Source organism: Tachyglossus aculeatus, chromosome 17, assembly GCF_015852505.1.
Source record: "Tachyglossus aculeatus isolate mTacAcu1 chromosome 17, mTacAcu1.pri, whole genome shotgun sequence".
NCBI classification, from domain to species: domain Eukaryota; kingdom Metazoa; phylum Chordata; class Mammalia; order Monotremata; family Tachyglossidae; genus Tachyglossus; species Tachyglossus aculeatus.
This window is the reverse complement of record NC_052082.1, coordinates 898,991-917,399: the sequence shown is the minus strand read 5'-3', so window position 1 is coordinate 917,399 and position 18,409 is coordinate 898,991. Positions and strand designations below refer to the sequence as shown.

The 18,409-nt window shown below is 52.8% G+C and overlaps 3 protein-coding genes across 5 annotated transcripts in view; 1 reads left to right on the top strand and 2 right to left on the bottom strand.

The window, feature by feature from the left end:
• LOC119939420 (low-density lipoprotein receptor-related protein 1-like) overlaps positions 1 to 7,838 on the bottom strand; it is a 43,752-nt gene extending 35,914 nt beyond the window's left edge. The window contains exons 1-7 of the mRNA XM_038759430.1: positions 7,741 to 7,838; positions 4,091 to 4,204; positions 2,849 to 2,968; positions 2,423 to 2,650; positions 1,797 to 1,910; positions 884 to 1,003; positions 112 to 237 (exon numbers count right to left, since the gene is read on the bottom strand). Of these exons, the coding sequence (XP_038615358.1) occupies positions 112 to 237; positions 884 to 1,003; positions 1,797 to 1,910; positions 2,423 to 2,650; positions 2,849 to 2,968; positions 4,091 to 4,204; positions 7,741 to 7,837 (919 nt within the window). The 5' untranslated portion in view covers position 7,838. The remainder of the gene's footprint in view (positions 1 to 111; positions 238 to 883; positions 1,004 to 1,796; positions 1,911 to 2,422; positions 2,651 to 2,848; positions 2,969 to 4,090; positions 4,205 to 7,740) is intronic.
• A 7,119-nt stretch (positions 7,839 to 14,957) lies between these two features.
• The window catches only part of MFHAS1 (malignant fibrous histiocytoma amplified sequence 1), a 30,124-nt gene continuing 26,672 nt past the window's right edge, over positions 14,958 to 18,409 (bottom strand). The window contains exons 3-4 of one of the 3 annotated variants that reach the window (XR_005454662.1): positions 17,267 to 18,077; positions 14,958 to 16,954 (exon numbers count right to left, since the gene is read on the bottom strand). Coding sequence is in view for 1 of the 3 variants with exons in the window: in XM_038759272.1 (XP_038615200.1) it covers positions 18,044 to 18,077 (34 nt within the window). In the remaining 2 variants the exon portion in view is untranslated. Of the gene's footprint in view, positions 18,078 to 18,409 lie in introns of all 3 variants that reach the window. The other 2 variants (XR_005454663.1, XM_038759272.1) reach the window with 2 other exon arrangements.
• LOC119939315 lies at positions 15,997 to 16,966 on the top strand. The gene is made up of 2 exons (XM_038759273.1): positions 15,997 to 16,076; positions 16,410 to 16,966. Exons 1-2 carry the CDS (start codon positions 15,997 to 15,999, stop codon positions 16,942 to 16,944), a joined length of 615 nt encoding a protein of 204 aa, XP_038615201.1. The 3' UTR covers positions 16,945 to 16,966.

Sequence of the window (18,409 nt, the reverse complement as noted above, 5' to 3'; positions counted from 1 at the left end):
CCATCCCTCTGTCTCCCGTGGGTAGGACATCTTCTCGATTCAAAGTCGGGGTCCCCAGCTCCTCCACTATCGCCCGAAGGGGTGTGGCAGTCCCGGGTTCTGGCAGCTTACCTGCTACCTGGCAGTCTCTGCCACCGAGCAGCTGATAGCCTTTGACACAGTCACAGGTGAAGGAGCCCACACTGTTGTGGCACAGCTGGCCACAGGGACTGTACACTGTGGAGCACTCATCAATATCTGTGCAAGAGAGATGCCCCATTTAAGCCCTGTGAACCACCCCTGCAGGCCCCCTCCCCACGCCCCCCACCCATCGTTTTTCCCTCTGCTTCCTCGTTTGGGAGAGGTTCTCTTGGCCGTGGTCCAGGATGGCACAGGTGGTGACAGGGCTGGTACAGAGGGAGGGGCAGATAAAACAAATCCCAAAATACTGCAAGCAGATGTTTTAGTTCAAAAACCACGCACATCCCACAGGTGGAAGGCAAGAAACGTGTGCGCTAACTCGGTTGTTTTGTACCCTCCCGAGAGCTTAATACAGTGCTCTGCACATAGGATGTGCTCAATAAGTACCACTGAATGAATAAATATTATTGATTGATTGGAAGGGAAGAGGATAAGCAGCAGAGCGTCTGGGCTTTGCTACCCTCTGGTGGCAGTGTCCCACGTATAAAAAAACACCACAGGTCCAGGGCTCAGCTTGCCAGGACACACCTAACCTCCCAAACCTAACTTGCAGCGCACATATTTCAACATCCTCTGGTTTAGGGAGAGGAGCAGGGGTATTCCCACAGTCGAAGTGGAAAGCCCAGAGGTTAAGCGAGGGGCCTGATGGCCAGCTGTCCCACACCAGCAGGAAAGCCCCAGAACCTGGTGCCTTCAGACATACCTGCACAGCTCTTCCCGTCAGCTTGCAGCTGCCACCCAGGCTCACAGGAGCACTGCACACCCCAGTCTGTATTGTTGCAGTGTCCCATGCAGCCTCCATTGCTTTGAGAGCAGTTTTTACCTAGAGAAAGGAGACTGTGTAAGATGATTTTTCTATTTGTTTTATAAAATATATATTTATTCTATTTATTTTATTTTGTTAGTTTTGTTCTCTGTCTCCCCCTTCTAGACTGTGAGCCCACTGTTGGGTAGGGACCGTCTCTATATGTTGCCAACTTGTACTTCCCAAGCGCTTAGTACAGTGCTCTGCACACAGTAAGCGCTCAATAAATATGATTGAATGAATGAATGATTTGCAGCGTGGTTTAGTGGAAAGAGCACAGGCTTGGGAGTCAGAGGTCATGGGTTCTAATCCCCACTCTGCCACTTGTCAGCTGTGTGACTTGGGCAAGTCACTTCACTTCTCTGGGCCTCAGTTACCTCATCTGCAAAGTGGGGATTAAGACTGAGCCCCAAGTGGGACAACCTGATTACCTTGTATCTACCCCAGGGCTTAGCACATAGTAAACGCTTAAAATACCATTATTATTTATTATTAGGATTACTGGTTCCGAAACCCGTTCCTGAGATGGAACGTGCCTCTTCTGCAAGTCACAGAATCCTAATGAGAGCATGAGACCTACTCACTCAGAGCCCTACTGCTTGGGACAGTGCTCTAACCACAGTAGATGCTTGAGGTAACAGGTTGGTGGCTTGTCCCAGTCCCCCAGATGGCAGGCAGGCTCTGGTACCAAGGGCATCAGCAGCACTTGAGTCCGTAGTCCCCTCCAGGACCACAAGCATCCCACCACACACCATGAGCAGCTAGCTTGGCAGTGCCCCCTCCCCATCCTCACAAGCGGTGAGCTCCTCACCACAAGTGGCCGGCTCGTCTGTGCCATCCAGACAATCCATGACCCCGCTGCAGAACAGAGACTCCAGGATACACTTGCCCTCGTCACACCTGACCATGTTGCCTGGACACGAGGCTGGGAAGAAGAACTGGTGGTCAGTGGCTCACACCCATGGGAGGAAGCCATCCAGAGAGCAGCCTGTCAGGAAACTCTTCTGGGATGTAAAGGAGGAAATTTCAGAGTTACAGGTTAACAGCCTCAGGCTGAGGCGGGGCTTACTGCTGGATGGCCAATCTACTTCTAAGCAGGTGCTTTTTCCAAGACAGGGCATGGGAGTCAGAGGACCTGGGTTCTAATCCTAGCTCTGCCACATCTGCTGTGTGGCCTCGGGCAAGCCACTTAACTCCTGTGCCTCAATTTCCTCATCTGTAAGTCAGGTGTAACCCAAATCAGAGAGTTATGGGCCCCACTTGGGTTTCCAAGGCTTGTTGCTGTCCCACAGTCCCAGGAAGTGCAGCTCACTCTGTTTAAGTGGATGTACTTTGAGGGCAGGGGCCAGGGCCACATGCTATTTTACCCAATGGTCTCCTCTGTACCCCCAGGGTAGGCCATGGCTCCCTCCCTGGTCCAGCCCCGAGGACACATACCACACACATCCTCATCCGATGAGTCCCCGCAGTGGTTCACGCCATCACACTTCCAGTAGTCCATCACACAAATGCCATTTCTGCACCGCCACTGGCCGGGCAGGCAGTGGTCCTTGGCACAGTCAGCCTCGTCCGAACCATCGTCGCAATCCTCATGGAGGTCACAGATCTCCCAGGCATTGATGCACTGGGAGCTCCCGGGGCACTGGACTTTCTGGTCTGAACACACTGTCAGAGGAGGACAGTGTCACTCCCACTCCTGGCACCAGTGTTGACACCATCCCTGGGATTGAGGGGTGACTGCCACTGGGGACTGGAGTCCTGCATGAGGGTCCCTAGTGCCCAGGTCTGGGATGTGGGTGTGGTTGGGCTAGATTCATCCCCAGGTGCTAGGGCAGAGGGAGGTTTTCGGATCTCGGTGCCTACCACAGTCCATCTCGTCTGAGCCGTCCAGGCAGTCGCCAACACCATCGCAGACCCAATGTACTGAAATACACTTCCCATCATCACATTGCCAGGTGAGGGGGTTACCATGGCATTCTGCATCTGCAGAAGGTGGCAGGAGTTAAGAAGGTCAGGTCAGGGTGGGCATGGAAAGTTTGTTCCCATCCTAGTCTAACCCCTTGAATGTCTCCCTGTAAGTGGCCATAGAATGAACATGTCACCTATAAGGTAAGAAACCAGTGGGGCATTGCCAGGTCAGGTCCAGCTTTTTGCCAAGCAGCTGCCTGCTCCTGGGTGCTTGGGCCCACTGCCATGAGGTGCCTCTGTCTCAGGCCACTTGCAGCCAAATAGGCCTGATGGAAGGTGTCAGGACTGCCCACGTGCAAGGGGCAGCTAGGAGGAGGAGCAGGGCCCTATCACTATGGACAGGGAGGGGGAGTGGGCAGGAAGGCTGCCACACCCATGGCAGTGTCATGTGAGCCACAGGGCAGCCAGTTTGACCCGGTGCCATCCCTGGGAGATAGCTCAGTATGAGCCTCAGTCAAGGTTGGCAGGCACCAAGGGGAGTCACCTCCTCCAGGAAGCCTTCCCAGACTGAGCCCCCTCCTCCCCCCTACCTTACCTCCTTCCCCTCCCCACAGCACCTGTATATATATTTGTACATATTTATTACTCTATTTTACTTGTACATATTTATTCTATTCATTTTCCTTTGTTAATGTTTTGTTTTGTTGTCAGTCTCCCCCTTCTAGACTGAGCCCGCTATTGGGTAGGGACCATCTCTATATGTTGCCAACTTGTACTTCCCAAGCACTTAGTACAGTGCTCTGCACATAGTAAGTGCTCAGTAAATACGATTGAATGAATGAATGAGTGGACAGGCAGGCAGAGGAGATTTGGGGGTTAGCTTGAGGAAGCTTTCATCATCTGAATCCCCTTTGAGCTCTCAGAACTCGAGGCTTGGGGGAAAGAAGTGGGGTCAGTCGCCCAGTGGGCCACCATTCACCACCCTCACGCTCCAGGACCACCAAGGAACTCCAGCTGGGGCAGAGGCAGGCTCGCTAGCCCAGCCCCTTGGGTTGGTCTAGGAGGAGGCAGAAGCAGCATGGTACTCAGAGTTGGGTAGTCAGGTACCAAGCCCAGGTCTAGTAAGGGTATAAGGCATGAAGAAAAGGGCTCCCAAAGGTGGAGGTTAGAAAGGGATGGCTTTTGCCAAGGACTCACCGCACTGCTCGTCCACCCCGTCGGGACACTCCTGCTCCCCATTGCACAGCCATGCCAGAGGAATGCATTGTCGCCCACAAGCAGCCTGCCGACTGGCGCTACAGGCTCGTTCATCTGCAAGACAGAAATGGGATACGGGTAGCCGGGCTGGCTCCTATCGGGCCGCAGTAGAACAGTCTGGAGCTCACTAGGGAAATCCTCGGGATCCTGATCCAGCAGGCAGAGAGGCTGTTAGCCCACCTATCCATTAGTAGCACTTAGAGGCCCTGCTGGGTACAGAGTACTGTATTGAGAGCTTGAGAGAGTGCAGTGGTTAGTACAGTATCCCAGGCCTCAAGGAGCTTAGTCTCATAGCACAGGAAGGGCAGGGAAGCAGGGTCCTCACCAGTAGAAGGGGAACACTTAAATCAGGGGTCCCATCTCAATTCACAGCTCTCTATCCCTGCCTGGCACCGGCCAGTCCCAAGCCTTCTACTCCACCACCCCTAGACCCAGATCACTTCTCATCAGGTCTCCCGGCTTGACCTCCAGGCTCTCCCACCACTGCCAGTGGCCTTTACGGCTATTCCAACACTCACACACAGCTTGAGACCCTCCCACCCACAATGTTCTTTATTGAGCACTTAGTATGTGCAGAGCACTGTACTAAGGATTTGGGAGACATGTTCCCTACCCACAAGGAGCACCACCCCCACCTCCTGCTCTTCCAAAGTCCACAGCCTCTATTTGCCATTACTTGCTTTTAGAGCCTTCAGTGAGCTACAGGCCTTCGTCTAGGACTAAAGGGGCCAGGCCATCTGCCCTCCTGTATGTACTCCATGCCAGAGTCCCACCTCCCACTACCATTTTAAAGCCCATTCAGGTGATTGAAGAAGTTGGGGGTGGTGCACCATAGCCATTCCACCCATGGTCATCCTACATGGCTCAGTGGAAAGAGCACAGGCTTGAGAATCAGAGGTCATGGGTTCTAATCCCAGCTCCACCACTTGTCAGCTGTGTGACTTTGGGCAAGTCACTTCTCTGTGCCTCAGTTACCTCATCTGTAAAATGGGGATTAAGACTGAGCCCCACGTGGGACAACCTGATTACCTTGTATCTCCCCAAGCGCTTAGAACAGTGCTTGGCACGTAGTTAGCACTGAAATGCCATTATTATTATTACCACCGCACCAGCCAGTCCAGCATTTGCTCAGGATCTAGTAGGGTCAGCTGAGTTACCCCATTCCCAGAGGGAATGAGGGAGCCCAGGTGTCCCCCATTCCCTGAGGGTGTGAGTGGTGCATCGCTCCAGAGATCACAGGTCCTGGCTGCAGGCTGGTCTAAAGGTCACTGGTTAAAACATGACTTGTTTCCAGCAGATAGCCAGTTAGAGGTTTACACATGCAAGGAATGGATGGTCAGTTTCTTTACCGGATGAGCCTTCAAGACCAGACTGGTGCAGATTTTCTTGCTGGACCAGACTTCTCCCTGAGAGAAATCAATGACCCTGCTCTGAGAGTAGAGCACTATACTAAGCACTGGAAAAAGTACAATGCAATAAATGCAATAAAGTTGACAGCCACTATCCCTATCCAGAGGGCTAACAGGGGGAGACAAAGTGTTACAGGTGGGGGAAAGTAGTGCATAAAGATAAGTACTTAGATGCTATAGGGGTGGGGTAAGTATCAAAGTGTTTAAGGGTGCTCCTATTTGAGAAGGCCACACCTGCTCCCAGGACTAGCCCCATCCCTCCCTATGCCAATCCACCAGTCACACTCAATGATGGTTTAGCAGGTGGGGGAGGCTGCAGCTCCTTGAGGGCAGGATCACAGCTGCTACCTATTGCACTCTCAAGTGCTTAGTACCATATTGCAGCTACCTGTTGTGCTCACTGCAGTGCTCAGCACACACAGTAGACACCACTTAGGAATTGCAGCAGTGGTCTCAGATAACCATTCTAGGACCACAGACAGTGTACCCTGTTTTAACTACCAGTCACTCCATAGTGCAGGCTCTGGGCACAGGAGGGCCAGGTGAGAGAGTGTGGATGACCTAATAATAATAATGGAATTTATTAAGCACTTGGTATGTGCAAAGCACTGTTCTAAGCACTAGGTTGTCCCACGGGAGGCTCACAGTCTTAATCCCCATTTTACAGATGAGGTAACTGAGGCACAGATAGGTTAAGTGACTTGCCCAAAGTCACACCGCTGACAATTGGCAGAGCCAGGATTTGAACTCATGACCTCTGACTCCAAAGCCTGTGCTCTTTCCACTGAGCCATGCTGCTTTTCTACATAACAAACCATCCCCACTACTGCAGAAAAAAACGCCAGCACAGGACCTGCTGACAGTAGGACATCCCTTTCTCCTCAACCATCTGTGTTTGAGCAAGTCCACCCAAACAGTCAGGGGCCAGAAGGGGTGCCCACTTGTATCTTTATAGGCACGGTGGTTATGTCCCAGGGCCAATCCCACAGGTGGCAGTCATCTTAGAAATCAGGGATGATTCCACTACCTCAAGATTGCTCAAGCTTGTATTTCTCAGGGCTCGACATGCAGTTGGCCAATCCTCCTCTTGCTTACTGAGAGCTATTTATTAATAATAATAATAATAATAATGGCATTCATTAAGCACTTACTATGTGCAAAGCACTGTTCTAAGCACTGGGGTAGAAACAAGGTAATCAAGTTGTCCCACGTGGGGCTCACAGTCTTAATCCCCATTTTACAGATGAGGTAACTGAGGCCCAGAGAAGTTAAGTGACTTGCCCAAAGTCACACAGCTGACAAGTGGTGGAGCCGGGGTTTGAACCCATGACCTCTGACTCCAAAGCCCAGGCTCTTTCCACTGAGCCAATTTCTCTCGGTCTAGGCACCTAGAAGTCTGGGTAGGACAGGGGAGACTCTTTCCTCAGTGCAAGCCCTGCTGGCACCACACTCGGGAGGGGGTGGTGTGTTACTGGCTCAAGGGGGGAGGGGTGTCATATGGGAGATTGCAGGGAGGGAGGGGTCAGCTGTACCAGGGAGGTCACATACTGCTGGCTTCATTCCACCCTAGAAGAGGGCCAGGCCCCCATCTCAATCCACACCTTCCCTTCTCCCTCCCAGTTCCAGCCTGGTGGATGGGCAGGATCTAGACCACCGTTCCTGGGCACAGCTAGGGCAGGTTCAGGTCCTCATTCCCGGGTGCCCGTGCCCACTCTCAAAGCAGGGGCTCCACACCACATTCGAGGCTTGAGCCCCAGCATCACTCTAGTCCGCAGGATGCAATGTCTGCTTCCCTGCCCTGTGGGGAAGGGGTGAGGGCAATTGGGGTGAAGGCAACTGAGTCAGAATAAGGTGAGGACACCGCCTAACACAGTTATATCCCATGTAAGGGAGCCCCCTTGTCGTCCAGGCTGCTCAGGTGGTAGACCCGAGGGAGAACCTCCTTTCCCCGAACAGGGAGTACTGGTTGCCTGCCCACCCGGTTCCTGGTCAGAGCCCCCAGTGTAGGGCAGATGTAGCACCCCGAGAAGGGAGAGTAAACCCTGAAGTGCCCCCCAGCCCCCTTATCTACACCGGGCTCAGGGACGTGGCAAAGCACTGCGCTTGGAGATCTCGGCCGAGTCCCCGGGAGGCGAAAACCGCGGCAGAGGACCCGTCCAACCCTCTTTGCCATCCCCTCACCTGGTGCGGGAGGCCCTCCGCTGCCCAGAGCTGCCAGGACCAGGGGCAACAAGACGGGCAGTAGGAGCGGCTGCTGCAGCAGCCCAGGGCGCCCCATGCCCGTCCGGGGTTGGGGGGCAGAGGGGTGTGTGGCTGTTGGGGGCCGAGATGGTAGAAGAGGAGAAGCGGGCCGGACCGCAGAAGAGGCACGCGGGGAAAGAAAGCCCCCACCCCGCCAAGGATGCTTTTATCCTCCGCACCCGGGGCTGATTGGGCAGGGCTGATTGGGAGAGGCGGGGAGGCGCGGGTTTATTGGGCAGGCAGGAGGGGGGCACTTCACTTACTGCTGCGGGGGCACTGGGCAGCGCCGGACAAAGCCCTGGGATGCCCAGGGGGTGGGGGGCAAGTAGTGTGACTCAGTGGCAAGAGCCCGGGCTTGGGATTCAGCGGACGTGGGTTCTAATCCCCACTTGTCTGCTGCGTGCCTTGGGCAAACCGCTTAACTTCTCCGAGCCTCAGTTACCTCATCTGTAAAATGGGGATTAGTATCGATAATAATGATGGCATTTGTTGGGCGCTTACTATGTGCCAAGCAATGCTCTAAGCGCTGGGGTAGATACAAGGTAATCGGGTTGCCCCACGTGGGGCTCACATTCTTAATCCCCATTTTACAGATGAGGTAAGTGAGGCACAGAGAAGTTGAGTGATTTGCCCAAAGTCACACAGCTGACAAGTGGCGGAGCCAGGATTAGAACCCGCCACCAAGCCCGGGTTTTTTCTCCTATACCACGCTTATTCTCTGTGCAAAAAATTACGGTATTTGTTAAGTGCTTACTATGTGCCAGGCACTGTTCTAAGCGCTGGGGTAGATACAAGGTAATCAGGTTGTCCCACGTGGGGCTCACAGTCTTAATCCCCATTTTACAGATGAGGTAACTGAGGCACAGAGAAGTTAAGTGGCTTGCCCAAGGTCACACAGCAGACAAGTGGCAGAGTAGGGATTAGAACCCACATCCTCTGATTCCCAAACCTATGCTCTTTCCACTAAGCCACACTGTGTCTCATTAAGATTGTGAGCCCCACCTGGGACAACCTGATTACCTTGTATCTACCCCAACGTTTAGAACAGGGCTTGGCACATAGTAAGCGCTTAACCTGATCTCTAAAATGGGGGTTATTATTGATAATAATGATGGTATTTGTTAAGTGCTTACTATGTGCCAAGCAATACTCTTAAGTGCTGGGGTAGATACAAGGTAATCGGGGTTGTCCCATGTGGGGCTCACATTCTTAATCCCCATTTTACAGATGAGGTGAATGAGGCACAGAGAAGTTGAGTGATTTGCCCAAAGTCACACAGCTGACAAGTGGCAGAGCCAGGATTAGAACCCGCAACCAAGCCCGGGTTCTTTTCTACTATACCACGCTTACTCTCTGCACAAAAAATTATGGTATTTGTTAAGCGCTTACTATGTGCCAGGCACTGTTCTAGCGCTAAGGTAGATGCAAGGTAATCAGGTTGTCCCACGTGGGGCTCACAGTCTTAATCCCCGTTTGACAGATGAGGTAACTGAGGCACAGAGAAGTTAAGTGGCTTGCCCAAGGTCACACAGCAGACAAGTGGGAGAGTAGGGATTAGAACCCACGTCCTCTGATTCCCAAGCCTATGCTCTTTCCACTAAGCCACACTGCATCTCATTAAGATTGTGAGCCCCACGTGGGACAACCTGATTACCTTGTATCTACTCCAGCGTTTAGAACAGTGCTTGGCACATAGTAAGCGCTTAACAAATACCATCGTTATTATTACTATTATTATGGGGATAGCTTGGCTACATCCCCAGGGAAGTTGATCCTCATCGTGATCTTGTGCCTCGGTTACCTCATCTGTAAAATGGGGATGAAGACTGTGAGCCCCATGTTCGTTCATTCATTCATTAAATCGTATTTATTGAGCGCATGCTGTACTAAGTGCTTGGGAGAGTACAATATAACAACAAACAGGCACATTCCTGCCCACAACGAGATCACAGTCTAGAGGGGACATAGATTGTGTCCAACCTGATTATGTTGTATCTACCTCAGCATTTACTACGTCTACCAACTCTGTTCTATTGTATTCTCCTAAGCGTTTAGTACTGAGCCTGTTGTTGAGTACGGATTGTCTCTTGCCGAATTGAACTTTCTAAGCACTTAGTACAGTGCTCTGCACCCAGTAAACGCTCAATAAATGACTGAATGAATGAGTGAATGCACTGGAGTTCAAATCCCGGCTCTGCCAATTGTCAGCTGTGTGACTTTGGGCAAGTCACTAAACTCTGTGCCTCAGTCCCCTCATCTGAAAAATGGGGATTAAGACTGTGAGCCCCACGTGGGGCAACCTGATCACCTTGTATCCTCCCCAGCGCTTAGAACAGTGCTTTGCACATAGTAAGCGCTTAACAAATGCCATCATTATTATTATTAAATATAATTGATGCTAAAAAAGTTCTTAATCCTACTTATTGAGAGCTTATTGTGTGTAGAGCACTGTACTGAGCAAACAAATGTGAACTCAACTATTGTCCAGAGCTGAAAAAAAATAAGGCTAACCCTAGAGGCAAGTGGGGGAGACCGCAGGTTGGAGGGGTCGTGGGTGGGGGGAGCAGGACTAGGGCGCAAGGGAAAGAGGGGGGTTCTGGGCGGAGCCGGGGTGGTGGGAGGGCCAGTCTTTCTTTCCCCTACCCCTTGAGCAGAACGGCTAACCGCCTCCCCCGTCCCCATCCTTTGATAGGCGTTTCGGGACATTTTCTTCTACTGAGCCCAGGTTGCGCACTGCTATTAACCAACTTATCGCGACCCTGCTACCCGAGCAGAACAAGGTTAAAAATCCAGGTCTCCGTGCCCGCTGCTGACAACGTCCTGCTAAAGGTTTGCTGGTTAATTACGGTATTCCGTGAGCATAAGCGCCTACCATGGCTACCTTTTAGCACAGTCAGAACAGTGCCATGCACTGTCCTAAACACTGGGAGCATCCAAAGTAACCAGATAGGACACGGTTCTTGTCCTACATGAGACTCCTAATCTGAGAGAGGGGAAAATATGCACTTTATTCCCATGTTATAGAGGTGAAAACTTAAGCCAGTTCGGTCCCTGGCCTCCCCTGTGGCCAGGTGCAAGTCACTTAACATCTCTGGGACTCTAACTTGCTTGGGTCTCCTGATTCCCTGTCCCGGGCTCTCTTCATTAGATGACACTATCTTGCAGGGTGGTGGTGGGGGCGAATTCCCTGAACCCCTGAGCTCTAGCAGGGGGCGGGGGCTGACCAGGGTTATGTGTAGATCAAATCTTAAGACCGAAAGTGTGAGTGGGGTAAAGTCTTTTCTTGTCAGTTTTTAGCCCTGCTGTTGATTCCGGGGGAGATGGTCAAGGCCCCAAGTATTAGTGTCGGGAAGGAGAAAGAAGGAATGTGAGAAAGGGATCAAAATGGTTCAAAAAGTTGGAGGCCAGGGGGGCCTAGGGGGCATAGATGACCATGCCTTGTATCTGGAGTGGGTAGTAGAGGAGGATGAAAAGGTAGGAAAGGAAGAGGTGGGTTTCAAAGGAAGAAAAAGAGAAGGATGGGAGATGTGGAATGGCACGAAAGCAGCACTGGGGAGAAAAGGACGCCAAATCCTCCCCCTTTCCCAGTGAGTCAGGGGGATTGGGTGAAGATAAAGCCCCATCTAGGGAGAGCAGCAGGGGAAAGTGTGTCAACTGGGGAGAGCCAGGTTTCAGTGATGGCGTGACTGGGTCAGGAACAGGTCAAGGAAGTAGGGAAGCTTTCCCATGATGGAGAAGCGGGGGCGGGGGGGGGGGGTGCTCCACAGGCCACGCTTGGCTGCAGCTGTGTGTCGGGGAGGGCTGAAGGAGGGGTTGGATGGCAAGGAGCTGACAGGGACTGGAGCAGGGGAGGGAGGAGGATGAGGGGCGGCACTGGGACAAGATTAACAGGGATGGGGACCGGGAGGGGTTGGATGGAGCCTCACTCTCGGCTTCAAGGATCTCCATCACCTCGCTCCCTCCTACCTCACCTCCCTTCTTTCCTTCTCCAGCCCAGCCTGCACCCTACGCTCCTCTGCCACTCACCTCCTGTGTCTCATTCTCGCCTGTCCCAACGTCGACCCCCGGCCCACGTCCTCCCCCTGGCCTGGAATGCCCTCCCTCCGCACATCCGCCAAGCTAGCTCTCTTCCTCCCTTCAAAGCCCTGATGAGAGCTCACCTCCCCCAGGAGGCCTTCCCAGACTGAGCCCCCTCCTTCCTCTCCCCCTCTCCATCTCCTTCCCCTCCCAACAGCACCTGTATATGTTTGTACAGATTTATTACTCTATTTTACTTGTACATATTTACTATTCTATTTATTTTATTTTGTTAATATGTTTTGTTTTGTTGCCTGTCTCCCCCTTCTAGACTGTGAGCTCGTTGTTGGGTAGGGACTGACTCTGTATGTTGCCAAGTTGTACTTCCCAAGCTCTGCACACAGTAAGTGCTTAATAAATACGATTGAATGAATGAATGAGTGAATGGAGGGGGAGGAGGGGATGTGCAGGGAAGTGGGGACAGAAATTAGCTAACTGGAGGGTGGAGATTGAGGAGTCATAGTGATGTCAGGGAAATTTAAGGGTTGTAGGTGAGGTTATCAACTGCAGTAACTGCTTTATATGGTAGTTTCCTGAGTAGATCGTTGAATTGTATGGAGGTCCTTGGGTTCTTGAGAGTGAAGAGATCAGCGTTTAGGAGTAAACTGGTCATAGATAGACAAGACTGAGGTACCTTGAGTTGACTGGCATTAGAGGAGCTAAGGATGCACCCTGGGTTGTAGCAGGAAACCAGAGTGGTGAAGTAGGAGGGGGCAAGGTGACTGATTGCTATAAAGTCAGTAGTGTTTCTTTGTGATTCAGCGGTGGATTGGTAATCATTGGAGGTTCTTAAGGAATGGGGAAACATGAACTGAATGGTTTTATAGGAAAACGATAGAGAGAGAGACAGAAGGTAGGGAGGCCAGCACGGAGGCTGATGCAGTAATAAGGCAGGGTAAGATAAGTACTTGGATTAACGTGGTAACAGTCTGGATGGAGATGTTCAGTTTGAGATGTTGAGAAGGTTAAATTGATAAGATCTGGTGATAGACTATGTGGGTTCAATGACAGATTAATCTTTCATTTTTTAATGGTACTTTTCAGCACAGTGTACCAGGCACTGTACTAAGTGTTGGGGTAGATACAAGCTAATCAGGTTGGACACAGTCCATGTCCCAGTGGGGGCTCACAGTCTTAATCCCCATTTTACAGATGAGGTAACTGGGGACCATAGAAGTGAAATGACTTTCCCAAGGTCACACAGCAGACAAGTGGTGGATTAGAACCCAGGTCCTTCTGACTCCCAGACCCATGCTGTAGCCACTAGGCCACGCTGCTTCTCGAGGATAATGCCAAGGTTCCAGGCTTGGGAGACAGGGAGGATGGTGGTGCTGTCTACAGTGATAGGAAAGTCTGAGGATGAGAGAGTTGGGTGGGAAGATGGGTTCTTTTGCATATGTTTAGTTTTAGGTGTCAGCGGAGCACCCCGATAAAGATGTCCTGAAGGCAGGAGGAAATGTGAGACTCCAGAGAAGAAGTCAGGGCTGGAGAGGTAAATTTTGGAATCATCCTCATTGAGATGGTCATCATCATCATCATCAATCGTATTTATTGAGCTCTTACTATGTGCAGAGCACTGTACTAAGCGCTTGGGAAGTACAAATTGGCAACATATAGAGACAGTCCCTACCCAACAGTGGGCTCACAGTGTAAAAGGGGGAGACAGAGAACAAAACCAAACATACTAACAAAATAAAATAAATAGGATAGATATGTACAAGATAAATAAATACATAAATAGAGTAATAAATATGTACAAACATATATACATATATACAGGTGCTGTGGGGAAGGGAAGGAGGTAAGATGGGGGGGATGGAGAGGGGGACGAGGGGGAGAGGAAGGAAGGGGCTCAGTCTGGGAAGGCCTCCTGGAGGAGGTGAGCTCTCAGCAGGGCCTTGAAGGGAGGAAGAGAGCTAGCTTGGCGGATGGGCAGAGGGAGGGCATTCCAGGCCCGGGGGATGACGTGGGCTGGGGGTTGATGGCGGGACGGGCGAGAACGAGGTACGGTGAGGAGATTAGCGGTGGAGGGTGCGGGCTGGGCTGTAGAAGGAGAGAAGGGAGGTGAGGTAGGAGGGGGCGAGGTGATGGACAGCCTTGAAGCCCAGGGTGAGGAGTTTCTGCCTGATGTGCAGATTGACTGGTAGCCACTGGAGATTTTTGAGGAGGGGAGTAATGTGCCCAGAGCGTTTCTGGACAAAGATAATCCGGGCAGCAGCATGAACTATGGATTGAAGTGGAGAGAGACACGAGGATGGGAGATCAGAGAGAAGGCTGGTACAGTAGTCCAGACGGGATAGGATGAGAGCTTGAATGAGCAGGGTAGCAGTTTGGATGGAGAGGAAAGGGCGGTCGTTGAAGCTGTGGGAGCAAATGAGTTCTCCAAGGGAGTAGGAGGTGAAGATGGAGAACAGAATCCCTTCTGAACCAGAACTGACCTTTGAGGGATCCCCCAAGTCAGATGGTGGGAGGCAGGCGAGCTGCTGGGGAGATTGAGCCCAGCAGCTCCCCCTTTTAGACTGTGAGCCCACTGTTGGGTAGGGACTGTCTCTATATGTTGCCAATTTGTACTTCCCAAGCGCTTAGTACAGTGCTCTGCACATAGTAAGCGCTCAATAAATACGATTGATGATGATGATTGAGATGGAGCATCCAGGCCGATGAAAGTGATCGACCTTTGGCTTCAGCGACACTGTCCTCCCCTGGGTCTCCTCCCATCTCTCTGGCCCACCTTGCATAGGTTTCCGGTGGGCAGGTCAGTGAGGCCCTGGGGACCAGAGCACTGTGAGCAGCCAGGTGGGGCGTTGGAACGGGCAGCCTGCGACTGGAAGCTCATTTTGGGCAGGGAATGTGTCTGTTATATTGTACTCTCCCAAGCACTTAGTACAGTGCACTGCAACGGTAAGCTCTCAATATATACTACTGACTGGCATTAGGATGGCCGGAGGACAGAGCCCCAGGGAGACCCTCTGCTGCGTCCACCCGCTCCGGGCAGCCATCCAAACACTGACAGCTGGTGCTGCCCGGGCGATGGGAGCACCAAGAACTGGAAACAAGAAATATCAAAACGGCCAACATGGTGAGGATCCATCCTTTTGCTTTTATTTTGACTGTTTTGGTGACAACTGTCTCCATCTTGGCCTGGTTATGCAGAGTGAATGGGCAACCACAACTGCACTTCACAAACCACAGGTGGGAGGGAATCCGCCATCTCTCCCAGCCACCCAAGAACAAACACAACACATAAGGGTCCGTCCTACAGGAGCCAGGCCCCACCTCTGTGGATGGCAGAGGATGAGTCAGACATACACACACACACACACAACACAATCACACTCATTCTGACAGCACTTTGATGATTCCACGAAGTGGTGTGGATGCCACAGGTCGCATGGATCGCATAGAGGACAGCTGTTTTGTGAGGCGGGAGATTGCTTGGTTGGACTGGTCCCTCCTGCTTAGAGGACTAACATTGTGACCTCCCTGAAACAGGTGACGGAGGCTCGATGGCTCCCATGGGCTGAGGTGGTGATGGAGTTCCTGCTTGGGCAATGGCACCCCTGCCAGGTAGCCGAGTTTTCTGGATACTTTCCCATCTCTGTTGGAGCCCAACGACCTTCTCCTTGAACCACAAAACCCACACGGGCGAGGCCTCTGCTGGGGCTTCGGTGGCATTCCCATCTAACAGGGGCTGATCCCCGGCCACTCGTCGGAGAGCCTCAAGGGTGCACAGCCCAGCAGCCCAACCATGCTTAACATTCACCTGACCCCACAACCACACACACAGGTCGGGGATGAGGATTACGAAGATCCGGCGGTCTTCTAGTTAATTCAAATCCCAAACTGGAGCCATCACATATCAGATCAAAGGCTGCAACTGGGGGGAAAGCAGATGACTGTTCTGATCAAATACGTGCGCTGCACAAGCTCACCATGGTGACTGGTGGTTGCGGGCTGAGCCCTGCCCCACCCCCTCCTGGGGGTGGGCGACATTCTAGAAAAGCCGTTTGGGATGGTCTGAAATAGCAGGGGGGCCTCCGGGAGGGACAGACAACTCGAGGCTGTGGAGACTGCAGCATTCAAGGAGACGTGCTTTGGAGAAGCGAAGAGGCAGATTGAATGGCGGCGGCCCTGTGCCACTCCTCGTCCTGCCACCAGGGGGCGACGCGAGACTTTGCAGGGCTCCCAACGCTGCTCAGGTGAAGCAGGAGATGGGGGTGGGGGGAGGGGAGGGCCTGTCTTTTTTGCTCCCCAAAAACGTCGTGCTGCCGGGATGGAAATCAGTATGTCTCTTCACTGAGCTCCCTTTCCCAACTTCTCTGGAAGCTCCAAAGGGATCCCTTTCCCAACTTCTCTGGAAGCTCCAAAGGGACGGAGGATGGAAGAGCCGTCCAAGGCCCTGGGGGGTTCGGGGTGGCACGAGACCGCACTCCCCAATTACGAAGACCAAGACACTCATCTGCAGACCGGCCCAAGGGGAACGGAGCAGGAGAGGCCCTGCTGGCGTTCAGGGATTGTACTTCCTCCTGCAGCAAATCGCTCCCGACTGACGAGCACCCTCCATCCTCGAGACCCCGGCTCCGAGAACGTTCGGTGGGTTCAGGCGCAGGAAGGCCGGCACCCCTCGCTATGAACAGGTCAGGGAGACATCGCTTGGCCGGGCCCCAGCCCACTGCTAGTGAGGAGAGCAGCTTCGAGGTCAGGATCTCTTCTCTGGGCCTCAGCCCTCCGCCCACCTACTCCAAGCCTGGCCCGGGCAGCCCCGGGGTGGGCAGGAGTGTTGCCCTGGAAGCACCTTGGCAGGTGGGCAGCAGTCTTAGTTCCGGGCTCCGTGGCGGCTGTTTTGTCAGGCCACGATGGGTTTCAACCCCAGTCGAGGGACGATTTCCTTTGAGGTCTGTTCCGGCTCGGCCAGGGTGGGCGAGTGAGAGGTGGGCAGGAGAAGGCGGTCCCGATGCCCGAGGCTCCGACTATGCTTCCCACTCCGGGGCTGGCGTGTGGATCCTGACCCAGGAATGGAAACGCAAGAGGGCAGCGAGGGCCGGCCATGAGGAGGGCCAGCCCTGAGGAGGTCCAGCTGTGATGGTCAATCGAACAAAAAGACACCAGAAACAAGAAAAACCTCAAAGGTAAAAAAATGAAGGAGACAAAAAACCAGTCCCATCTTGGCACGGTTCTCATGCAGAATATTGCACCCAGTGTTAACTAGCGCTAAAAGCTTGAACCTGTATAAATTTAAATGTATTTGCATATTATAAAAATAAAGATAAACATATACATATTTTACAGTCATTACTGAACAGCGATGAGCGTCAGAGCCGCCCTCTCTCCTCACACGCAACAAATGGAAACCTGCGATCCGATCCGGGTGCGCTGGCCCAGTGCCTACCTTAAACTATGGCTTTAGTGGTGCTGCCCAGCAAACACGATCCCTGAGAAGCCGCATGCCCTTCCTGTTTCTCCAGCAGCTCTTCCACCTGGGACGGGGTAGGATGGGTAGGGCCGGGGGCCAAGGCTAGAGGCAGACAGTGTTGGCTCCGTGTTTGCTGCGCCCTTGCTTCCCCTGCTCCCCTGAAATCTCCACAAGGCAGGGTCCCTTTCCCTTGTCTGAGCACTCCATGTGACCCCCTAATGAACCATGACCAGTGGTAAGATGGGGTCACAGAGCCCACCTGATTCCTCCAATGCCCATGATGGTCCCCCCTCATTAACCACAGCCAGTGCTAGAGTGGGGCCACAGAGACCACCTGGTGCCCATGATGCCCAGGATGGCACCTATCAGTAACGATCCCTGCTGCCAGGCCAGGAATACAAGGCCTATCTAGTGCCCACAATGGTGCCCCCTCATTAGCCATTCTCAATGCCAGGATGAGACCACAGAACCCACCCGGTGCCCACAATGGCACCCTCATTCACCATTCCCATTGCCAGGGCAGGACCACAGAGCCCACCCTGTGCCCATGATGGCACCCCCTCATTAACTATTCTCGGTGCCAAGGCAGGGCCATAGAGCCCATCTGGTGCCTGCGGTGTACATAATGCACCTCCTCATTAACCTTTCCTAGCACCAGGGCAGGATCACCAAGCCTGCCTGGTGCCCGTGCTCCTCCAGGCCAGTTCTGGCATCCCCTCTTCTCGGTGGAACTTCACAGCAGCAACCAAAGGCTCACTGGTTTCTGTGCTTTTCACCAACGTTCTTCCTGGGGGGAGAAAAGGGAAAAAAGGCCCGTCAGTCCCAAGAAATTGAGTAACCTCCCTGATCCTTGGCAGCAGCACCTCCCCGCCCACTGCTCCTCCGGCCCCCGGGTCTTCTAAAACATTTCAGAGAGTGGAACCGTAGACCTCCTGTTCTTTGATTTCCCCTTTAAGAATGTGAGCCTACTATGGGAAAGGATACGCATCTTATGCTCTGCTGTACTTCCCACACATTTAGTCCGGTGCCCTGCTCCCAGTGGGCACCCAGCACAAACTGCTGCTGCTAGGGGGAGATTCTACGGGCCCAAGAACCACCAACCCCTTACCGTTCCCCGTC